This window comes from Hippopotamus amphibius, chromosome 5, assembly GCF_030028045.1.
Source record: "Hippopotamus amphibius kiboko isolate mHipAmp2 chromosome 5, mHipAmp2.hap2, whole genome shotgun sequence".
NCBI classification, from domain to species: Eukaryota; Metazoa; Chordata; class Mammalia; order Artiodactyla; family Hippopotamidae; genus Hippopotamus; species Hippopotamus amphibius.
The window spans coordinates 129,503,002-129,529,201 of record NC_080190.1 but is presented as its reverse complement, the minus strand read 5'-3'; the positions used below and the strand labels follow the sequence as shown (position 1 = coordinate 129,529,201).

Sequence of the window (26,200 nt, the reverse complement as noted above, 5' to 3'; positions counted from 1 at the left end):
CAATACCAAATATAGGGTATCTTATCTAACTTGACTTTTAAATTTTTGTTTAGTCATTTCCCTTTAAAATATGTTTTAGTAAATAAATAAAGCAAAAACCTTTGGCTGGAGTAAATAATGTAAATGTATTCAAGAAACACATATTCCAAAAAGACTACCAGCTATGTGTGGAATATCTAGAGGGTACAATAGCTTGATATAGATGCTGTCAAGGTAAGTATAAAAAGCAACAGGGAGCATCACGGAGACTGACAAAAAGAGAGCATTTTCAAAAAGAGACACACAGATATCCGTTCTTCAGAAAATAGCAAAGCTACTAGTACTGTTAAAAATAATAACAGTGACAATCAATTCTGTTGATTGAGCACCCATTATGTTTCAAGTACTATACTCAATGGTTTTCATACATTATCTTGTTTCTTTCTCATAAAAATGTGTCGACAAAAAATATATATATGCATAACGTGAGAGTTGCGAGTTAAGTTTTATTTGGGGCAAAATGAGGACTGCAGCCAGGATATATAGGAGTTTTGCAACAAAGGACAGGTAGTTGGGAACATCAAGAGATTATTGTTAATTAAAGAAAACCAGATATCTTAAGTTAAAGAATTTAGCACTTTTCTATATATGGGAAGATGCAAGCTCTGGGCTCACTGAAATCATTCCTTTGATATGCACCTTAGCTATCTGGGGCCCCTATTTTCACATCCTGACTTTCCTCAAGTCTCACCACAGGGAGTGGCTAGCAATCTGAGGGCTGCTAGATGGCAGGCATTCTTTTCAGCCCTGAGTTTCTTCCTCTCAGCTCACCGGCTCACATTGGAGGGCTGCAATCGTTGATTACTGCAACATCCTTTGTTTATTGATATGGCAAAAATATTCCATTTAGAAATATTCCATTCCATTTTTAAATATCCCATTTATCAAATGTCAAGAATAAACGCTAAAATAAAAGCATTTTTAAATGCTTCCTTCATGCCAGGCTCTGTTCTCACCCCGACACCATCGCCCCCCCCCCCCCACCCAAGCCATGCTGTTGTCCTTTCAATGTTTTAACACTTGAGCTCTTTCTTACAGTTGAGTTTTCCTCTTTTGGAGTCCTCTTGTGTCAGCTTCACCCACCCTAAACTTGCTTTTTTTTGGGCAGGGGGCTGGGGGGAGCTCGGTATCTCCCTCTTCTCCATAACTTCTCACTTAAAAATCTTCTGAGAACTGTTAGGTTCCTAACTGTCTCACTCAATCCCTCCTCTCCCCACCTTCTTCCCAGCTGTGTTATTCTCTACCATGGTGGTGACTGGCTTCACTCCTCAGGGCCCTTTCTCAATTTCTAAGTATTTATTTGCCTTATTTTTGTCTCTTCCTTACTACAGTAAAGTATCATAAGGTCAGGTTCCAGCTCCTTTTCAGTCACCAATCAATACACAGCACATAACAAGGAATTTGGTACATGGTTGGTACTCAGTAAACACTCACTAGGTGAAAGAATGTGCTAAATACCTTGCATTAATCCTCTCATTTAATGAATGATTTTCCTGTGAGCTTACTGAGGACAATGTGCCCTTGACCACACAACTAATAAATGCCTATGGTAAAATCCAAAGCCAATTATGTAGGACTTCAGACCATGACTTTATCCATTATATGCCCATTTGAAAATCTCACAGATTCATAGCATCAGTTTAGTATAGATATTTAGGATTGTTCTGTGTTTTTTTAAAATAATCTTTCACAATTTTGGCCAATACACAATCCTTTTTCAGTTTTGCTTTAGCGCTACTGCTCTCAAGCGTTCATCAGCTACATTTAGCTTAGCAGCTCTTCAGCAACTTGGAGTAAAGTAGATCAAGAAAGGAAAAGGCAAGACATATAGCTTCCACTATATATACATCTCTCACTGTATACAAGCCCAGGGAATAAAAATCTCACCCTGTTTTAACATGTCTTTAACCCAGCCACACGAACAATAAAGGGGTTTGTTAAATGGGACTCTGATTAGAACCTGAAAGGAATCGTCATTCTATTTTACTGAGGCTCCTAACTTTAAGCTACTATGACATATATATATATATATATATATATATATATATATATATATATTTTTTTTTTTTTTTTTTTTTTCTTTTTAAGAGAAAGAAATGAAGTTTCTGTTGTGGACTGAATTGTGTCCCCCATCCCCTGAATCGCATGTTGAAGCTCTAACTTTCAATGTGATGATATTTGAAGGTGGGGCCTTTAGGAGGTAATTAAGTTTACATTTGGTTGTTAGAGTGGAGCCCTCATGATGGGATTTGTGCCTTTATAAAAAGAGACATCACAGAGCTTGCCTCCTCTTTCTCTCTCTAATGGCAGGCACCAAGGAAAGCCCATGGGAGGACACAGCAAGAAGGCAGACATCAAAAACCCAAGGAGAGAGTTCTCACCAGATACTGACCCTTCTGTCGCCTTGACCTGGAACTCTCAGGCTCCAGAACTCTGAGAAACAAATTCCTACTGTTTAAGCCACCCAGAATGTGGTGTTTCATTATGGCAGCCCAAGCTGACTGGGATAGTTTCTTCCGCCAAAAGCAAAACCTGTATAGTGTGATTACTAGCTATTGTTTCCCATATATCATTTCTTTGTGACTTTAGATCATGTCCTAATGGGACTATCTTCCTCATAGTTGTTGACTTTTGGGATATTGGGGAAATTTAAAGAAATAGAGACCACTTGCATATCGGCTTCTAAATAATTGTTTGATGACATAATATTTCCCATTTTACTGGAACTGAGAATATTTCTATGCTAGGAAAGAAATTACATTAAAAATTTTCACAAAACCATTAATACACCACAGTATTGTAATATTATCTCATATTTTTCTTCCAATCCCATCTTTATTTTATATCTATAGGAAAAATGAGCAGAAGAGATTCTTAAATATATCATCTTCTATGATAGTCTAAGATTTTTATCTCTGAATTTGTCATTATGCTTTGAAAACTAATAATTTCAAGCTCTGTAACTCCATAACTTTCAGAAATTTATCCCAGATATAAACCAATTATACAGAAGGGGGGAAGGCATAAATAAAGCAAAATTGTGTGTAAATCCAGCTAATTTTGCCCTTAGAATAAATAGATACACATAAAGACAAATACAAAGACGAAAATGTGACTATTCCTGGAATTTTAAAAGAAGAATGTTCAGATTCTTGGTCATCTTAACCAGAGTTTAAAAAGATGAACTTTGAGGAAAGCTTTCTACATCATAGAGTTGCTTGAAGCATTAATTATTATAATACTTTACAGTATTTAAAACAATACTGACACAGGAGGTAATCAATAAATGATCATTTATATTTCACCCTTAAACATTTTAGACACTCTCCTGTGTGGCTGAACCACACTAGCTCCATTTTGTCAGCTCCATCTTAGGCCCCAGTGCTAGCCCCACCCCTTTCCACATGACTGAGCTTTAGTCTACTCATAAGGAACATGCCCAAGCCAGATAAGTTCCCTATCAGCCTTTACCATGCCTTCATCTGATATGAAAACTGGAAGAATGCCTTTTGCTGATGCAAATAGTGGCCTTGAGATCCCCCGGTGGGGGGGGGGGGGAGGGTACAAATGTGCTTCTCCCTAGTAATCAGATTCTCCTTTTAGCTTTGACCCCTTTAAATCCCCCTGCACCCCTTTCAGCACAGAGTGCAGCTGCAAATTCCTCTGAACCATTGTCAGGCCAATCCTGCCTATATGTAAGTTACCCACAATAATCTTTACAATTACTTTTATGGAGTTGCCTGCTTTGTTTTTTGGTCTCAAAATTTCTTCTCAGTTTGGAAGGTATTATTCAATATCTTCACCTTCCAACACTCCTATAAAATGAATCATCAGGTGTACCTTATAACCTAGAAATATATCCAGCTCTTTATATCCTCAGTTACTTTATCACTTTCAATACTGATTTTGACTCCTCTTGGTGTTGGTCAAGGTGAAGAAGAGAATAATTTCTGGACATGTTATATTGTTTCTATAACAGTGGCTTGAATAATTTTTTTTAATTTATTTTTCCTTGATGTGTCTTTCTACTCCTAATCATGGAAACAAATAGCATGCAATATGGAATCCTGACCAAAGAATTTTGCTAAGAAATTCATGAGATGGGGCATGTATGGCTATTTGCATAACTGACGCCATCTTGGGCCCTCACAGTTTCTCTTATCCTTTCACTGACTCTACCCAGGACTGTATTGTGAGTAAATCACTTTCTGTCATTAAGGGCAGGGCTTTGTAGTTAATATATGTTGTTAATTAATCATTAGGATCAAGTAGCCTCCATGCTCCATTAGTCCCCAAACAATGATAAAATCTTCACTGACATATTCCCAATGCCCAAGAGACTAGTTACCCATGCATAAACTTTGACTTAGGAAGGAACATTCTCTTTCCAAGCACCTACCCCCATACCCTAGGTTAACTATAAAATTATCCCAATGGCCCCTCAGTGGTGTGGAGTGCAGCTGTGAATGCTTCTTGATTGTTGTCTGCCTGATCTTGATTTCACTCTGTAAGTTACCCTATAATAAACTGACCCATTGATTATATGGCTTTTATGCTCAGTTCAGTGGGCACTTTTTGTTCCCTCTGTCCTCCAACAGGGTGAGGCAACTAGCTGTTTAAGCCACAGATTGGGAAGTGGGAGTTGTCAGGTCAGGGAGAAGAGTAAAAAGAGGCTGGAAGGAGGCTTATTAGTGGGGGCTGGAAGAGCAATGAGGAAATGCTTTTGGAGACTAGTAAGAATGCAACTGAGTTACACAGTGGCAGAACAACTGGGAGAATATTGCCTTCAGCAATTTGAAATATAGAAAATAAATTTTTGGATCTGGCTAAGGAGAGTGTCAGGTAGTGTTGAAAGTACCATTTGGTTTTTTTGTTTTTCTTTTTGTTTTCAATCTTTATTGGAGTATAATAGCTTTACACTGTGGTACCAGTTTCCGCTATACAATAAAGTGAATCAGCTGTATTTATACATATATCCCCATATCCCCTCCCTCCCAAGCTTTCCTCCCACCCTCCCTATCCCACCCCTCTAGGTCATTAGCAATCATCAAGTTGATCTCCCTGTGTTAAGATGTTGCTTCCCACTAGCTATTTTACATTTGGTAGTATATACATGTCAATACTACTCTTTCACTTCATTCCAGCTTTTCCTTCCCAACTCCCCATGTCCTCAAGTCGGTTCTCTACCTCTGCAACTATTCTTCCTCTACCATTGAGTTCGTCAATACCATTTTTTTTAGATTCCATATATATGTGTTAGCATATAGTATTTGTTCTTCTCTTTCTGACTTACTTCGCTCTGTATGACAGACTCCATTTGGTTTTGGTTTTGGTTTTTAGCTGCATCGTGTAAGGTGACAGAAGAGAGACATGAGCTGAGAGGAACTTTCAGCTTGAAAGCAGAATGTAAAGGAAATAAAGAAAAGCTAAGAATTGCATGGTTGAAATATAAAACTGATTCACATTTCCATCCTATAGAAGATCCTCAGGTAAGAAATAATCTTAGGATAAATATCTATTTAAATATGTAGTTATAAAACCCTTTGATAGGATCTCAGGAAAACTTAGGGTGGTGGCTAGTTGACCCCAATCAGTCAAAAAGGTTTCTAAAAATCAAGTGTGTTGTCCCACGGCAGTTTTACACGCTCAAAGTAGATAGAGATCTGTTCCAAAAAGAATTATGTATATCACTTCTGGGTCATGGCATCGACCCAATAAGATTCATGACAATTTGAAGAGAATGATATTGATTCAAACACTGCCTCCTTGGACCAAAAGGAACAGAAACAGGGAAAGAAAGGCCTCCGGGAATTTAACTTTCTATGAGAAAGAGCAGGCTGAGACAGCTACTCAACTGCAAAACCAGCTATTTCTATCAAAAAGAGAAGACTTCTCAGAAAGCAGAACCAAAAAGCCCGAAGCTGAAGTCAAGATCCAAGAACAATGGATCCGAGAATCACTCTCAGGCTGCAGAGCTTGACCCTAATTAAGGAACCTGCCTTGCCCCCAGAGGAGGGAAACCTGGTGACATGTACCCAATTCTTTTTCAAAATTACTAGAAAATCATGACTGCTATGTGCTCCCCACTCTTAGTCTCTTTTTTTCTTAAATATTATTGTAAATTCTGATTACTTTTTTTTACAAATTTATTTATTTATTTTATTTTTGGCTGTGTTGGGTCTTTATTGCTGTGTGCTAGCTTTCTCCAGTTGTGGTGAGCGGGGGCTACTCTTTGTCTTGGTGCACGGGCTTCTCATTGCAGTGGCTTCCCTTGTTGTGGAGCACAGGCTCTAGACTTGTGGGCTTCGGTAGCTGTGGCACATGGGCTCAGTAGTTGTGGCACATGGACTCAGTAGTTGTGGCACATGGGCTCAGTAGTTGTGGCTCACAGGCTCTAGAGCACAGGCTCAGTAGTTATGGTGCATGGGCTTAGTTGCTCCACGGCATATGGAATCTTCCCAGACCAGGGCTCGAACCCATATCCCCTGCATTGGCAGGCAGATTCTTAACCACTGCACCACCAGGGAAGCCCTAGATTACTTTTAAATTTAAAGAAAAGCTACAAAGATAATACAGGAAATTACCATATACCCTTCATCCACTTTCTCAAACTATTAACATTATACATAACCATGAAGCATTTGTCACAACTAAGGAATGAATATTGTAATTACAATATAGTAATATAGTAATTACATTACTAATAATGAAACTTCACAGTGTATTTTGCTTGCACTATTTACCTCACTGTCCTAATGTTCTTTTTCAGAATATTCTGCAAGATATCACAGTTCATTCAGTCATCTCGAGTCTTCAGTTTCCTCTGGTGTGATGGTATCTAAATCTCTGCATTTGATGACCTTGAGAGTTTTGAGGTGTACTGCCCAGGTATTTTGAAGACAAACTAGGGCTCTTTGACCTTCAAAGTAAGTTTTTCACTTTTTTTAATGGCCTAAAACCAGCCATTTCTCTAAGAAGCCCTGGTTCCTTCTATTGCTTAATAGAATAAGAAAGCATGATCTGGGTGTTGAATATGCCCACTGCTCCTTTCTTACTTTTTTTTGAACAGGAGTGTCTATTATGGTTATTCTGCCCCTCTCTTACCATTGTATACTGAGTATGTGACTGGAAGATAACTTGGGTTTCTAGTTCTCAGCTCTTAGTAGCAAAAGAAGCTGCATCTGAGGAACTCAACCTGAGGAGTTTCACCCACACTGAACCAGACACTGGTTATGAAATCCTGGACTCGAAGCCTGATGCTATAATTGGGGTGAGAATTTGGAGTCCTTGGATGGAAGTGAGCATATTTTCCATGTTGAAGGAATGTGAATAATTTGTGTGACCAGAGGTGAACTCTGATACATTGTTTGATGGCTAAAACATTATGCACATCCCTTTGCAAAGTGGCTCTGCTGTTCCTCCCATGCAGAGATGTAGTCTATTTCTTCATTCCCTTAAATTGAGCTGGCTTTGTGGTGGAAGAAATGTGTTGGAAATGACATTTTTTTTGAGTTCCCAAGCATAGGCCTTAAGAACCTTGCAATGGCTGCCTTCATTCTCTTGGAAATCCTAAGACTTCTAGGCTTGTAAAGAAGCCCAGCCAGGCATAAATCCCAGGTGAGCCCAGCCCTCAGCTAACTCACCAGCTGAATGCAGCAGTAGGAGTGAACTCAGGGGAGCCCAACAGAATCAGTCCGACAAATGAAATCATGAGAAATGATAAATCACTATGTTTTGGAGTAGTTTGTTAAGAAGAAATGGATAACACAGTAAAACTGACTGCCAAAAAAGATCATATTTCTATTGATCCAATATGTACTACCTGTAAGTTCCAACTGCCCAACTCGGGGATTTTGGTAGGCAATAAAATACAGTAAATTGGAATAGTAAGTTAATATCTTAATTTTCTATTTTCATATTATATTTTTACTGATGACATAGACTTAATGCTCTACTGAAAAAGAGTTTTATCAGTAAAAATTTTGAGAACTGTCACAAATTGGCAAGGTATTTGGAGAACTGAAACTTCTGATTCCCTCTCAGATGGCATCTTAGAGATACCTGTTTACTCCATCTGAAACTAGAGATTAGTTCTCTGGGAGTCAGGGTTAAGACACTGCAGTATAATTGTGACTGGAAACTGGCAAGCAAACATTGTTCAACAGAGACAGAAACTTTTTCATGAAGAAAGTTCAATTTACCTCTCCAGATTTACTTCAAGTTACTGACCTTCTGAGTCCCTTGAAGATACATGCCAACCTCTTTTCCGTAGTCCATTCCTAGGTTTTTAATATCTTTACATAGTGTTAGTTTTAATTGACTTATCATTTCATTCATCTCTTCAACACATATTAAACATGCCATTTAATGAATCAGGAATATAACAGAGATTACTATATAGCTGATGCCTTTAAAAGCATATAAATGAACGATTAGGATGTAATACTGTGTAAATTGGGTGAATTGTGATAAAGACTCTAACTCCATTATTTGACTACTGCTAACAGCTTTTAAGCCAAACACCTCTCTTTTCCCCTTCTGCCCCACATCTGGGCAAACTTATAAGAAGGCTTGTGTGCTTCCTCCTTTGTTATGGGAGGGTCAAGAACACATTCCCCGGTCACACCCCCTAACCACCATAAAAATCTCAAGCTAGTCTCCCTCCCTTGATCCCTCAAATCATTTTTTACCAGAGTGGGGGGCCTGCCCTGCTATTCCCAGAAAGCTGATTACATAAGTAACAAACATTTTCAAATCTTCTTGGTGCCTATGTGGTACCATCAGTCTCAAATAAAATTGTGAGTAAGGGTAGCCATTTTGTCTTTAAAGAGTGACCACAAAACCGGTGATCAGAAAAGGTAGCCTGGATGATATTTGAATGGCATCTTAAACTGTATACTTAGCATGTAGAATTATAATTCTCTTTTTACCTATTTATGTCTTACCTTTAATATCCTTAAAGGCAAGAAATTACTCATTCTTGTATTCATATCAACCAGCATGGTTGGTACATGGAATGTAATAGTTGTTCAAATACTTTTTGAACACATGAATGGCTTTTGGATGCCAAGGGAGAGCATGATTTTAAGAAAGAGAGAGTAGTTGAGAGTATGAAAAGCAATGAGGATAAGTAAGAAGTGTATTAAAAGGTAGCTACTGAGTTTGGGAATTTGGAAGCAAATGATCATGTTTTCCAGAATCCTTTAAAACTGTAATGAGGGCAAAAGTCAGACTACAAAGGCCAGAGATGGACAAGTTGAGGCAGCAAATGTTGACGACTGTTTCAACAAATTGGAATAGAGATTATTCAGGCAAGACTGAAGATAAGCAGAGAGAAGAGACAGAAAAGAAAGCACGGCCAAGTGAGAAAAAAAATTTTTTTTGAGGAGGGGAATAAGATAAAGTTTTTTTTATAAACTATGATTACATCCAGTCAAGCAAAAGAGATTAAGACACTAGAAAGAAGAATTAATTGATAGATCTTGCATGGAAAAGCAAGAAGGAAGTTTTGGATTTTAAAAAATGAAGTTAAACTAACAAAGCAAGGTTGGGAGGAGAAAATGTCACGTGGCAGATTTGATCTTGATTAGAAGAAAATACAACTCAACCATTTATACTCAAACAATGTAAGTACATATGGATTTGGATGTGTATATCTTCAGGTGGCCAGGATGAGTAGGACACTGAGGGATAAAATGCATAATGGCTTCCTAAAGAGGTGGGGCCAAGGTTATCTGTGGAAGGCCCTGAGGAATGGGATTTAGAAGGGAAATTAAGGATGTGGTGCTTGTTTACAACACTGGAAAGTAGGAATGGAGAATCACTGAGCACAGAGAAGTGAAAGCATTGACAGACCACCTAGTGGCCTTTTTGGGGACATTAATCTGCAGAAGTGTGATCATCTTCCCAGTCTGTATATACCACAAGAATTTGGATCCAAGATCTCAAGACTACACATATTAGATTCCCCTCCATTTTTACTCAGACTGCAAGTAATTTTTCTAGCAATTACCATGTCCTCTTTTGCTTTACCCTCTCTCTCCCTCACATTGGTGTTAACCTGGATGGTTTGCCCTGGACAAGCAAGGCATAGGAAGACGTGCAGTGAGTCCCTCTCACAGCTCCTCTGGGACTTGGGTTGCAGAACATTGTTATATAACATTCACTGTAGAACAATTTCTGATTTCTTTAAAAAAAAAGAAGTTAAAAAAGGATTGTGAGATGGAGTCCAAATATATATTTTATTAATTTTTTGACCTTCTGAATATTTAATGCAATTAAATCAATTACCCATAGAAAGAGAATCACTTTAAAAAGCGGATAAAGAATATACTGCAGTAAGAATATTCCAGAAAAATGAAACCTGAAGACATACATTCACACATCTGGCAGTGATTCATAATTGAACATTATTTTCTCTGTAGTTATGATGGTTTACATCAGCCCCATCCCCAAACTAAAAGTAGCTGAGTAATATTACTGGCACTATCACTTTATCCCAGCTCCATATGTGCAGAATAAAAGATTTTAACTACAATTCACTCTGGTAGCATTACACAGGGAATGTCAATGAAAGTGCTGAAAGAAAATAATTAGCCATGGAGCCTTAGGCTGGAAAGAAAATCTCTCTCTTTCTTTATGTGTTTCTAATGGATATGTGTGAGAAGCAACTTGGAGGATGAGACCATTTTCTTATATGACTATATTAGTATCTTTCAGAAACAGTATAAATTTGTGAAACAAGGAGGAGACTGAATTTTCCATGATGAAAGATATTAAATACAAACTTTCAGCCTTAAGCAATTCACCCAAGAGGGATAATATGTTTCAGATACTTTCTGACTCTGACAAACTCATATTAATCAAAAAGTATGGTGAATTTGACAAGTTATACTCAGTTCTGGTTACTGAAGAATAGCACTATAGATCCACTATATATCTACAATACACTGTGACTGGTGCGTAAGCCCACATAAAGCAAGTGGTGAACACATATGGCCTAAGACTTAGAGTACAGGGCTTCTTTCAAATATCAGACTAAAGAAAGCCTTTGTGACTGTGAATCCAAACTTTAGTGTATAAAACAAAAGTGGATGATTCTTTAAAAATTCTTATTCTCAAATTCACCCCAAAGAAATTCTGATCCACTAGGTTTTGGGTAGGGTGCTTAAATCTACATATGTAGAAAATACGCATGGTGATTCTTGTGCAGATACTATAAGGATCACATTTCAACCGAGATATAGGAGAGAGCTGGCATAATTTTCTTGGTTTTAATTAATTGTCTCTAATCTGTTAAGTGAGACCCTCACTACTTCAATCTTTTCATTGGCAGAGTGAAGAGGAGCAACTTAAAAAAAAAAAAGGTTTACACATGACAAGAATTGTGTGTCAATTCCATGTTTGGCAGTTTACTGCTATTCTCAAATTTTAATTCCAGAGCCAAAGCAAAAGGCATGGGTCCAAGCTCCAGGAAAAGATGATAGGTGGGAAGAATTGTGTTTGGCTTCATAAACACCAGTTCCACCATGTCTGTGTCTTGGAGTGGGGTGAGGGAGGGAGGGGTGGCCCTGGTCATCCAAGCATTTCTGAGGCATACTGCTCAGCCTGCCTCCCAAAGCCACATCATCATTTTCATCTCTGCCCTCAGCAGCACTCTGAACTCCAAAAGAGATTTCTAACCAGCCCTCCTCATCAAAATTTATTCTGTGCTTTGTTTTTTCCGGCCCTTGATGACAACGTCAGAAGCTTATCAGATGAACTAATTCTTCCTAAAGCTAACACAAGGCAGGGCAGGGCTTGCGTGTGTTCTTCCTTTCTTATAATATTTATTCCAGCCTAAATAAGTGGCTAATGCTGAAAATCTCAGGCCCCTTGGAAGACAGATGAAGTATATATTTAGATCCAGGAGACAGCTACATATTCCTGAAATCATAGGGTTAGTCATGCCAACCAACCTCCTCCTCATCTACTCACTCCCTGCCTTTATCCTCAGTCTTTCCTCCTCCCCTCAAGCCATCCAGTGTCCAGGCATTACATTCGGTGCTCTCCCTTCCCCATACTCTCTCAGGCATCATTAGCCTAAGGAAAGACACCTTTATTTAAACAATAGATCCCTTACTACAAATTTAAGAAAATAGGGAGCACGGAAGCTTGAGAACTCTATAGGATATAAATCAAGATGTAAGGAAGTGTAGAAATAGGGCTGTTAAATATGGAAATTGATTTGGAAAACATTACAGTCTAAAAGAGTCCATCTTTCCTTACTTTTCTACCCTCACAAGGCCAGAAATTGCTTCAAAATCAAGAAGGGAAAAAAGGCAGCTCTAGAAGCAAAGGAAATAAAGACACAATTCTAGTTTTTTTTTTTAATTGAAGCATTTTATTTTTTTAATGCAACAATTGTTCTTGTTAAGTATAAATTCTTCCTGGACTTATTCATTAGCCAATTTTTAAATGTGGCCATAAAAACAAGAGGCTCCAAATAGGAAAAAATACTAAAAAGCTTTCTATACTTAGTAGAGAGAGTTGTCATTATTTAGGACAGAAAGGAAAATAAGTTTGACCAAAATGACCTTCCTGTTGCTGAATCAATAGAAAATGAGTGAGGATTTTTACATGATGAGCACTCTGAAAGCTATAATTTCAGAGCACTTAGCTAATTTGTAGTAACCTTGTATTCTTTCCTTCTTAATAAACAAACAAAAAACAACAAAGAAACAAACAAACAAAAAAGTGGAAAGCTCTCACTGCAGTTAGCATCAGGACTCTGTTCTGCACCTGTTTCTGTGACAACTGGTAGAATTAAGCACGTCTGTTATTTTCTCTAAAACAGTATGATAGTTAAAGGAAAGCTAACTAACTCAATTCAGTTTTCTTAACAGGATGGTTAATCATTAGAAACCATCACCAGAATATAATATCGCAGCTTATGAATAACCATTGGAATACTGCAAACCCATTCCTGACCACTTCACGTTTCATGGCCAGAATCTCATCTCAGTAGCCAGGTATGGCTAGTAATATCTATGCTAACCTACAGTCTCTAGCATTGAAATGCTTTAACCTGACAGTTCACAATTACTTATCATGTTTTTGCTGCAAAAACATCACATTATATTAAATATAAATAAAATTCTAGTAAGCCTAATTTTAAGACATAATATATAAGAAATTTATAACTCTCTGCTATGGACTTGTGTCTCCCTAAAATTCATATATTGAAGCCCTAACCCCCCAATGTGACTGTATGTGGAGACTGAGCATACAGGGAAGTAATAAAGGTTAAATAAGGTCATAAGGGTGAAGTCCTAAGCTTATAGGTTGATAGGATTCTTTAGAAGAGACATTCTCTTCCCATCACATGAGGACACAGCAAGAAAGTAGCTGTCTACAAATCAGAAAAGAAGCTCTCACCAGATTGAATCAGCTGCCACCTTGATCTTTGACTTCTCAGCCTACCGAACTTTGAGAAATAAATGTCTATTGTTTACGCTCTCCAGTCTGTGGTATTTTATTACAGTAGCCTGCTGAGACATTCCCATTGGTCACTATTCCTGCCACCCTGTCTCAGGACACAACACACACTTTCTGCCATACTTTCCTTAAGTTATTCTTATTCTTAGCACATATTATCATTTAACTTATAATAAAGGTATTTAAAATTTATCCCATTTATTTTGTCTTCCCTTGTTAGAATGTAAGTTCCATGAAGGCAGGGACTTTTCTTCTGCTTTATTCACTGCCATACCTCCATCACCTAAAAGAGTGCCTTATCTTCTTGTTCTTTGAGCAGTAACCTTTAAAATACTGGAGAATATTGAACTCGGCCTAGAAACTCAGGAAAGACAAGCAATAGTATATAAATGAAGAACTCAAACAAATTAAAAAATTAAATTACATATTAATTAAAATTAGAACCAAAAGGATTTAAACCTGGTGTGAAAGGATTGTCTAAATGTAGTGTTGCAGCAAAAAGTAACTTCATTAGCCTTCCATAAATTGACTTATAATATCTCACAATTTTAGGTTTAAATTTTGTAAGAGCAAATTTCAAAGAATATTGAATCCAGGAATTTTCAACACATAATACTTTGTGGTCAGTCTAAGAAAGCAAAACATATTATTTGCTTTATAGGAGAGTACATACTTTGAAATAATGGACACAAATCCATTTAAGCATAATAGTCATTATATTTCAGTTTATTTCCGTGTAAATTGGTTGTTATATGCTGAGTCAGTGCAAAGGGTTATTTAAAAGATAATTAAATGCATTGAAAAATATAAAAGTATGTGTGGCATATTGGACAATATGATTTTTAACTAAAAATCTTAGGATTGCACAAGCCTCACTTAACTCCCTATTGAAGACCTGGCAACAAAATCACTGCCAAAAAGCATATTCTATATTGAATTAGATGATCATCCCACAGAATGCAGAACGTGCATTTCTAGGCATACGTATGTTCAACAACATACTAATATATTTTGGTAACCACTAAATGTCAAACATTATCCATACAGGGTATTAACACATTAATGTTTTCATTAAAAAAGAGAGATCTCTTTCCTCATTACATTACACATTTATACAATAGCGATCTGTCACATAAATTACAGCAAAGTAATTCAAGTTAGACTTTATAACACTTGAATCATATAATCGGGGCAAATAACCTTTAAAATGAAAGATAAATGGTAAAATTTAAGGGCATTTAATTTGCATAAATGTAATGTTAACAGTCTTTTCCTGGTTATATACTTTATGGTTAATTTATATATGTCACTCTATTAGGTCCTTAACACTCTTATAGGTCAGTTTTAATTTTTTCCAATTTTATTTTACCATAATAAGTAATATGGAAGTAGTTCATCATATACAAAAGTAAGTTAATCTCATAAAAATAATTCAGCATGACTAGAAACACTCTAGCATCAGGACCATATTATAGTTCTTCTGTTGTTGATGTCTGCTTTGAAATAAGCATTTATGTTTTAGAATCTTGTGTGTCTAAAACTCATATTCAATTATGAGCTCTCAAAACTCAATTCCAGGGAGTTCCTCCAGGTCTACAGTCATTGTGACCTTAGTATGCAGGATAAGCCTTAGAACAAAGGATTATTTATGGTACATATTTTGGTCTTCCTTTACTTTGAAAATAATAACATTTGACACCAAAGTTGTTGGCTTTTAAGTTTTACCCATTAAATGTCTAATATAAACAGTGAAATGCATTCAAATACATCTCAGACAATTGTGTGTCAGCTTCAATAATAAAATAGAAGAAACCATTCATTGATTAACTAATGATTTTAATGCCATCTATAGTCCATAACCTTTAACAAATTAGAAAATGCCTACAGTACATGAATTTAATAACAGGCTAAAGTTGCACAGAAATATGTTAATTTATACATAGCAAAATATATTTTCTTTCTTAACTTCCCTTGACTCATGTTTATGTGCTTATGACCAAAGGATTAGAGAAGGGGAATGTTGCCACCATCTACCATTGGAATAATTTAATCAGAAAAGGAGAGTGAAATTCCTTTTTTTAAGGAAATTTTACTTCTAATTATTACTTCCACCTTTATTTGGAACAGTATTTGATGGGAAGAAAAGTTGGCTTCACGCATGTCCATCCAAATTAGTGATAAAGGGACTGAGGCTTCCTGTGGAACAAAATCTACCCTCTGTAGTTCATGTCAATCAAAATTGACATGGCTAAATAAGTTATGAGAATTTGAAATGTTTATTATTCCCCTTTCATTTTATTACATTGTCTGCATAGGACTTAATGGTAAAAATAAGGGTCATGTGAACGTTTACTACACATTTGCTAGGGGCCATTACATCACTTGGCAGATATTAGAATTTACTCTTACAGATGTCCACAAAACACCTAAATTACCAGACTTTTAATTTTGTTTTCAAACTATTTCTCAAACTCACTTTAAAGTACTTCGCTTTTTGTTAACTGTTAATTTCTAGAACAGTTAAAATGCCTTAAGATTAAAGCATGTATCTACACCTATCTTTGAAAGTAAGATTTCTTCATAGGTAATCAAATTGCTAGGTAAAAATATGAAACTATATAATTGTATGTGATTGAAAATATATGTAGAAACATGAAAACAATAACTTATACAAGTCAGCCTGGCCTGTGGTGTTTATTTGTCAATTACCCTCTTGGTTTAGTGGGTTTACAGATAATCACTTACTTAAGCTCCCTTCTAACAAAATAAAAAATAAAGCATTCTATGGAGATCTATTTATCAATAGGGATCTAGAGAGATAAATGTATCATATTATATTAACTATTTCTCTGCAATAGGAAAGTCCCAAACTACTATAATTAATCCTATATTGGAATACCACAAAGCTATTCTACTGGTGATATTTTCTCATCTAAAAATCATATTTGTGAAAAAACATAAAATGTGCAACTTCCACATCCTCTGGTTCCAATAAAACTTAAGCTGAAAACAGAGACTTTTATGGGATGGGAATGTGGAAATTAGGGCTATAAGGTCTGAAGATTCTAAGCATTTCCAGTACTCACAGCAAAACAGACTAATGTCAAGCACTTGGTTTCGCTGGGATACTAATTACTTTAAAAACATTCCTGAAGACTTCCAAGCGTGGAAAAGCACAGAGAAGAATGGTTTCTAGTTTGTCATTTGTTTTTGTTTGACTTACTTTCTGTAAATTTCATAATCATATTGCATGAAGTAACATTTAACCTTATTGATATTTAACGGCTTTTTTTGGTAGGGGAAAATGGCATACTTGCTAAGTTGTTTTTACATATTAGTTACAGATGATCCTGCATTTTTACAAATGGCTTGCAAATGTTCTAAATCTCTTATATGACAAATTATTTCTCACTTTTACAAATATACTTACAACAAAACTGAATTAACACAAAATACTGTGGTATAAAAAAGGAAATAAATTCGTTTATCTTTCAGTACACTAAAACTAAACGCATTCTGATTTTTGTAAAATAACTATAAAATAACCTACAAAGTGAATTTGCTTACTAACAAAGATTAGATAAAATTGTTAGCAAACCTTGAGCCGTGGTTATGTGATTACTAAGTCATATCACACGTGGTAGTAGAGGTCATTTGTAGGATCTACACAACAAAAAAGGTTATGCAGAATACTTGAGTATGGCCTCCTTGGAGCAGTTGCTAAAGAAAAGAGCAAAAGTCTCAGATTTCACTGTGGTCACTGAGTCTGCTCAAATTCTGAAATAGAAGGGGAAGAAATTAGCACCTGCTACTTATTTAACTCTTAAGTTGATACCATAGTCAAAGAACAGCAGTAACTGAAGCAAGCTGTCCAGCTCAGCTAAGAAAATGAATATTCTCTGAGGCATCAGAGTATTGAAGTTTAAAGCTCCAAGTTCCAGATCAGACTGTGGACTTTGAAACTGACTCTACCACTTACAGATGGTATAACTTCCCTTAGTTTCCTCATTTCTAAAAATATGTTAAATAATAGTATCTACTACTATGCAAATTATGGCAAATTTAGTGAAGTAATACAGATAAAGCTCTTAGCATATTCCGCGAACATAATGAGCACTCGTGAATGTTAGGTATATAATAGTAGTAGTAGTAATACTAATAGAAATTATGATAATAATATTATTATTTTGTGAATACATACGGTTCTAATTGCACATAATAGGGATGATTCAGGAAGACAATAAATGCTGTTCTAGGGATAAGGAAAGGCAAAACAATTCTAAATCAAAGAAAAATTGTGGGAAGTCAAAGTTCTAGAAACAGTTCTAAAACTAACCATAGAGCCCAGTATTGTAAGATAACTTTGACACTGTGAGTTCTGGGCTCTGCAAATAGTCAAAGGTGGCAATATGAGCTTAGAGTAAAGGGTATCACAAGAGCAAAATGCTATAAGGCTATGTTTAGAGTTTTTGCATTTGACAGAGGTGGACTGCAATTCCCAAGATAGCGGATCCTGGAAGATGCATTTATTTTATAAGCAAGCAGTTTGCACTTAATAGGCGATCACCAGTCCTCTAACCAGTCATATTGTTGATAGATTGAAATTATTAAACAATGTTCATAACTTGTCCAAAACAGGAATGAAAAAATTCCTTTACTTGTAGCAGAGGACCCTGAGGAAGAGGCACATTTTAAAAGGTTTTTAGATGTCAGTGGGATAATAAGCTGTATAAAAAATGCAAAGCCCTTTATTCTACATTCCAGTTTTCTTATAATTCCGGCATACAAACTTGCTCAACTCACCTTATTTAAATGGATATTTTTTACTGCAGCAGATATTGATTCAAAAAAAATTGGTTTCTCTGAATCTAGGTTTCCACAGTATTTCATTGCTTTTATCAAGGAAGCTGTAAGAAAGCACAAGTGATACAAGGATACGTAGAACAGTAGAAGGACCATGTCCATTGTTAGCCAAGGATACTCCCTTACCTGTGCAGTGGACTAATGATACATCCACACTCTTGTCCTTACAGTCCATGTAAATCTGGAAGAATTAAAATAGTACACCCACAATTAATTCAGGATAGCTGGCAGGAAGGAATACGCTGAGTTTCAGAAGGCGGAATTTCTAGTACAAAAAGCCAATGTTTATGATGTCACACCACCAGGGGGAGGCATTGTAACACAGTCAGGCATACTCAGACCTGCTTCTAAAACAGATGATCTTAGTAAAGGAAGATGAATGCCAGCAAGGCATTTATCATTTAAGTAACTAAGTTTCGCTGCTTACATTTTCCACTTTATTTAATAAAAGTGAAAATACCACTTTTTGTTCCTCATAAGAATGATATAAAACTGTTTTCAATCATCTTTTATTGGAAGTCAAGTACCCATTTGGGAATATGATGAAACCTGCCGACCGACAGCTTACTTTAATATTTTACAATAATTTGTACATATTCATGGATTCTCTAAACCCCATCCATGGAAAGTAAATTGAGAACATCACTATAATCAAAGCCAAGTTTGATTGTCCAACTTCCATTTTTATTGTCCATCAAGATGAGAGATCCTAACTAATTTTCTTGACATACTGCGGGGTCTTACCTTCTTTAAGTCCTAGAAAATCTCAAGTAGTAACAACCTTACTGAAGGCCCTGATCTTAAATTCGTCCAGACCAAAGTCAGCCCACAAAACTCAGTAAATCTAGAAGTTTTAGTAACAGTAGAATGGATTTGGTTATATAATAGCAAAGTATCATACATATAAAATGTAGAATGCTGCATTTACAAAACATTTTAAGAGTATGCATGGTACATCCAAAAATTTCCCTTATTTTCTTCCAGCATAAGCAGTTAATTTCTATGGTAGAAGAATTATGGAATAATAGGAGACATCACTCTGAGCATAAATAAACAAGCAAAAAATAAACAAGCAAAAAATAAACAAATAAATAATACATGGTCTGAGACTTGCCATTGTATAAATGACTCCTGTTTTGTAAGTTAAAATGACAATAAGTGATCTGTCAGTGTTTTACTCTTCCTCAAGCTCAGTGATGCACAAACACAATGCTACGGGTGGTTTGCTGATGCTGATAAACATATTCTCTACTCTTGTTCACTGACCTCTCCAGTGGCCTAAGTAGAAGAATAAATAGGACTCACTCCATTTTCTTCAACCTATAACTCTTAGGAGAATGTTCCTTATACCAAAGTGACTAAGAAAATAATCCAGGGAGTGTTTTTGGGAAGCAGGAAGACATGCATGGCTGAAGAGACTTTGTGGCTCTTTACTCTGGACCCTATTTCATGGTGGCAGGAACTAAGAAATAATATTAGTTGCAGTGATGACTTTTGCCAAATGAGAACAAATAATAGAAGCTAGCATTATTGAGTACATACTTTTTAAAATGCTTTATACGCAATATGTCATTTCTAAGCTTAACAACACTTGATGAAGTGGGTATTTCTATTTCTAGTTTACAGAAAAGCAAACAAATACTTAAACACAGATCCTAGAACTAGTTATGTAGCTAAGATTTGGACCAAGTGTTTGTCTATCTTTAAATTCTATGTTCGTAACATAATTTACTGTAACCATGACGAAATAAACGAAATAGTAATAGGAAACTAAAAATGGCAAACTGATACAAAACTGCTGGTTTTGCATATACAGAAGGGCAAATGTCAATTTCTGCGAATTTAAAAATAAAATGCATCAGTTGACTTATTCCTTCATTCTGTTGTGTGGTATTTTAAAACCATTAAGATGAATTTTTAAAAGTTTCTTTCTCAGGATGCCCAATACCTAGATTATTTGAATTCCTCTGAATTTTCAACTTTAGATCTTAAACTCAGTGGGAATAAGTAACCATTTCTTCCTCTTTACTAACACTAAGTCCTGATTTGCAGTATCTAGAGAAGGCAGCTAATAAATACTGGAGTATATTCAAAAACAAATTTTAAATACAATTAAATAAAAAATATACACAGATTATCCCATAAAAGGACAATCCTAGTCCAGTGTTTCTCAAAACATGATCTTTGGACAACCTACATTGTTTAAAATGAAGGTTCCTGGGCCAGAACCAGGACTCAGAAGACCACATTTTTTTCCTTCCAGTTTTATTGAGTTATAATTGACATGCAGCACTGCATAAGTTCAAGGTATACAGCATAAAGATTTGACTTACATACATCATGAAATGAAGACCACAGTAAGTGTAATGAAAATCCATCATCTCATATAGATACAAAATTAAAGAAATAGAAAAAAATATATCTTTTCCACATGATGAAAACTCTCAGGATTTACTCTCTCAACAACTTTCATATGTAACATACAGTGTGTTAATTATATTTATCATGTTGTACCTACATCCTTAGCACTTATTTATCTTATAACCAGAAGTTTGTACCTTTTAACTGCCTTCATCCAATTCCCCCTCCCCTAACCCTTTGCCTCTGGTAACCATAAATCTTATCTCTTTTCCTATGAGTATGTTTGTTTGTTCGTTTATTTGTTTTTAGCATATAATTGACCAACAATACTATGGTACACAACATAGTGTTTCAATATTTCTATACATTCCAAAATGATCACTATAAGTCTAGTTACATTCGAAAGACTGCATCTTAAATAAGCTCCGCAGATGATCCTTATACACACAGGTTTAACAGCGCTTTTCTGGACCTTGGTAAATAAAAGTGCCAAACAAAAGAAGCCCTCCCATGATGAGGCACTATCTGTTTACAGTCTAGATTCAGATGCAAGAAAAGTATTGAGGTTGAACCCTATGCCAAATTGTGCAAAGATTTTATGGTGAGCAACAAGAAAATAAAAGCATATTACACACAGAAAAGGGTGACAATCAAAAAGAGCCACTAGGTTTAAGGCTTAGGATACTTAAACTTCAATTATTTGGCATAATTTATTTCTTTTCTGAATATCTACTAATTCTGAAACAAAATCACCCTCTCATTTTTACAAAATGAATAAAGTGAGATCCAGACAGGTTAGACAATTTCCCTAACACCTCCCAGAAGATGTGATAGATCTGAGACTACACTCTGACTGTCACATAGTAAGCTGCTTCCCTTCACATAGTCCTACCCCATCTTCACAGGAAAGCCAAACTAAAGTTGACCTTTGTACTATCTTGAGTTTGAAAGGTTGGAAATTTCAAATTTAAAATATGAATGGAGACACAGTTATGCAACACCATGAGAAAACAATCAAAATCTACAATATGGGGACTTCCCTGGTGACACAGTGGTTAAGAATCCACCTGCCAATGCAGGGGACACAGGTTTGATCCCTGGTCCAGGAAGATCCCTCATGCCGCGGAGCAACGAAGCCCGTGTACCACAACTACTGAGACCGTGTGCTGCAACTACTGAAGCCCATATGCCTAGAGCCCATGCTCCACAACAGGAGAAGCCACTGCAATGAGGAGCCCGTGCACCACAATGAAGAGTAACCCCTGCTCACCGCAACTAGAGAAGGCCTGTGTGCAGCAACGAATACCCAACACAACCAATAAATTAAATAAATAAATAAATAAATTTATTTTTTAAAAAAGTTAATGTCCAATTTTGACTTCTGGCCATGATAAGTAACTAATATAAAGACTATCCTATCCTCCATAAATAAGTAGACAACTGGACAAAATATACAAACTGTTTTCAGGCAATGGGAATAGGGAGCAAAGGACTGAGTTCTCTGAGAGACAGAAAACAAATGGGGTGAGCTCTCAGATCATCTCAGCTTTCTGCTGCAAAGCAGTTTGTGGGCCACTACATGATGGTGGCGGGAGCGGGGGGACCCACGCAAAATGCAGCCACTTCACTGAGCTGAGAAGAAAGAACTGGCATTCAGGAAGGATTGAGTGGGTGAAATTTATGGGAGAAAGTAATGAAAAGGAGGGAAATATGCAGGGAAAAAGCTCCAGAAATTGCCATAGGTTATGATTAAGTTTTTGGCTGAATACAAAGCCTCACACAGCAGGAGACTGTAAGAGGCCAGAGTAAGAGTGCCACTGGCGAGCAAAGAGCCAAAGGCAAGGTGAAGGGAGTTCCACACAGCAGACGCTAAAAGAGGACTGAGGACAGCTGAGAAACAGACAATGCCTGATTTTCACAATCCTCCCCCATATTTAGTGTACTGAAGGAGAAAATAAATGGAAATAAGAAAGGGAGTACATTCCTTGTTGACTTAGTATTTACTAAAAAAAAAAAAAGAGGAAACAATTCCAGAAGTGTCTGAATTTTCCTTGAATTGGCAAAATTAGGTGTTCCACCTAAAAAAATGGAGGCTTCAGATTTAAAGAAATAAAACTGTTTTATTTTTTGCAACCAAGATCGTGGAGACCCTATGGAGGACATGCAGTGGAGAAGTAAACACCACTATCTGAGAGAATGGAGAAAAATCCCTGCATTGGGCATTATTTCAGAGACCAGGAATGGTTTCAGGTCAGACTGTACCAATCCACGATGTGAGAGACAACATCCTGCCACAATCAGGCCACATGCTCATAGAAGGAATTTTTCTCCTTATTTCTAGAAGCCTAGGAGTTGACTGCCGAGCATGTGGTATGCCCATTACATCTCAAGTCTATGTTCTGTTTTAACTCCCCACATGAATACCCACCTCTACTCTCTCCACCCCCTCCAGATTCACACACAGCTAGAAACTTCATGGGATCCAAAAATCTATAGTGGGAGGCATAAAGTCTATGTCCTTTGGGGAGAATGGGTGAGATGAGTATTGAAACAAGCAGGGTCAAGACCCCAGAGCTGAGAGAGAGGCTGGTGAAAACGCTGTTACTAAAGAGAAGGGAAAGAATCAGTCCAAACACAAGCTGTGCAAATACCTCAACAAGCATGGAGACTCCAGAATAATCAGAAAAGGTCAATCCACTGCAATCCAGGATTAAAGAACACTTCTGATTTAAGCAGCACTGTGTAGCTTCTTCTACAGGAGAAATAGAGTCGAGTTAGGAAGAATTCTTAGAGATTTTACTCTTGAGTTTGTTGAACATTGGGAAGATTAACAGTGGCCTCATGTTTAACAAGACCAATTCCAAACACTTAATTTTTACATTTTTCAGTTAATTACTAATTATTTTTGAACTCTTTGATTTTTGATTGTCCAAATGTTATCTCAGGTAGTTATTACATAACTCAGACAGGAAGATGGGCTAGGTTAATTACCAGTATCATTTCAAGATAAACAAACTGAAGCTCAGCAAGTTTAGATGATTCTGAAAGGATCCTTGGCAAGTTAGTGCCAAACACAGCCTAGAATCTAGGCCTCAAGACATTCTCAAAGTACACTTTCCACAATATCCCACAGTTTCCTTCATGGGTATGCCCAGAGGTAGAGCCCTATTTTATGGTGTCTGAAGTTTATATACTTTTCAAGTCACACTAAGGAGAAGAGTCAGTCTTGGAGCTTGTCCCTCAGACTTAGAAGCATTCTGTGTGAGGGGCCCTGAAAATTAAACTTCCTTTGGTTCTTAGTAAATCTGCCTCTGAATGCACCTAGTGGGAATTTCTTTTTTTTTAATTAGGAGTTCATGACCTCTTTTCCACTGATATCCTCAGGGCCAGTTTCCTCATGTGAAATGACATATTTCTAAACAGTGACAGGCCACCATGTCTGAGGTCCCTCTAAGGAGTGATATGGCTCTGAGAGCAGATGATATAGGCTAAGATTCCCCCATCATTAGTAGGGGGGAATTCAAATAAACTCCAATTCATTTATTATTATGAAATTCTCTGAAAATATAAATTTTTAATTGGAATAGTTTTGCCATTTAAAATGTCCATGATTTTCCTCTGTAGTGGCTACAGAAAAATGGGACTATGGTGGTTTCTTAATTAGCATTGAAGGGAAGTATGAGGGAAATTGTGTATTTTTAAAAACTAAGAAATGCTACAAAGTAATTTTTAATGTATTTTAAAAGCAATATTCATGTACAGGGTTTGTTTCCAAGTTTCATCTTTAGATATATATTCACATTTATTAATTGAAATAATAACTATAGAGCATGAGCATGTTCAAGAAATTTTTTGAAATCAAGGGAATGATACAAATGTGCAAGATCCTACTCCTTTCTTCTAGGAGTTTATCCTTGAGTGCCAACGATAATATTGGTACATAACATATTATTAAAAATGAAAGAGAATGGAAATTTACAAGAAGTCTCTTTGGAGCAATCAGGGAAGGCTTCATGCAAAAGTAGCCTGGAAGGGTATATTTAATTACAAAAAATAGAAACAATATGGAGTTGTAAGCATTCCAATCATATGGACAGCTTTAATTAAACACAAATGATAGTTTAAGATCTCAAACTTCTTCTGCTCCGATTCAATCAATATTTATTGGGGACCTACCACATGCCTCACACTCCAGTAGTGCCTTCTGTTTCCCTTTTTCTGCCATGAGAAGGAGGGCTGAGAGTAAGTACAGATTCAGGCTATGAGACTGGTTCAAAATGGCAAATTAGAACCTCAAACAAAATGAAAATTGACCACAACTTAGCTCTTCCACTGACCACTAGGTAGTAATCATTACCATTCAATATTTGCCTAAATAAAAATAGAACCTAGCCCTACTGTACAAAGGCTCTTATTTATAACCTCAGATATATAATGTGTCCCTGCTTGTTATCAGAGATTGGAGAGGGGTTTAAGATCAGAGGAAAAATAAAAATATGTATCCTAAGCAAAGACAGACAGTGGAATGTTGATTGGTATTTATTCCTTTTATCTCCTAGTCTCACAAACAGACACACACACACACACACACACAGGTTGGCACTACATTAATTAATTTAGAGATACTTTTATTCCACCTTATTTAGAGTCACAGAGGCAGAATTACTAGATCAATACTAAAAGATATGCTAAGACATTTGGCTGATTATTTATCTGTGATATGTATTTCCTTGCAAATTTTTTATGATTCATAAATATAATTTTAACCAATTTGGAAAATTTTTATTGAATTTTCAGAGTATAAGAATCTCTAATAATTAAATATCGGATAAGCTTTCCTACAAAAGTTCAATAATTCACATGCTATATACATACATAAAATATATATAATGGATTAGATATTTCCCTACAAAGTTAGATATAAAAAGCTTTGGTGAGACTAACTGTTTGCAATGTACCATGGAGTTCAAAATTTGAAGGGTTCCTATGCAATTCTCCTGAATATATCTGTTTTAGAAAACAAAATGTATATGATTTTTTAAAAGACACATCAGGCCAGCTCTTTTGACATCTTTTCAGCATGTCAACTGTATACATATCTTTTCAAGCTCCATGTTTAATGAGAGCATATTTACACCATGGAAACTGGCAAGTGCAACAAATCAGTGCTTTTCCATCACCCCTTGCCATATCCTCCATTCCAAGAGTTATTTGTCAAAGATTTACCAGCACATCACTACTTAAATCTGGGTACTCTTGTTAAACACAAAGAAAATAATGAGTAATTTTTTTTAAAATTCAATGGCTTGGATTAAATAAATGACTTAAACCTCTGACATATTTAGCAATAAATCTTAAAATGACAATGATCATACAATTTGATAACAAAATTAGTGAAGTCCTTTTTTCCATCTCCTTACACAGCATTGTTCTTAACAAATGATATATGTCTTCTATAATA

At 36.2% G+C, this 26,200-nt stretch overlaps 1 protein-coding gene across 1 annotated transcript in view; it reads right to left on the bottom strand.

Moving 5' to 3' along the window:
• Positions 1-17,256: 17,256 nt before the first annotated feature.
• Positions 17,257-26,200, bottom strand: part of SLC26A7 (solute carrier family 26 member 7) — a 308,511-nt gene continuing 299,567 nt past the window's right edge. The window contains exons 17-20 of the mRNA XM_057734289.1: positions 23,391-23,491; positions 18,505-18,559; positions 18,319-18,422; positions 17,257-17,292 (exon numbers count right to left, since the gene is read on the bottom strand). Of these exons, the coding sequence (XP_057590272.1) occupies positions 17,257-17,292; positions 18,319-18,422; positions 18,505-18,559; positions 23,391-23,491 (296 nt within the window). The remainder of the gene's footprint in view (positions 17,293-18,318; positions 18,423-18,504; positions 18,560-23,390; positions 23,492-26,200) is intronic.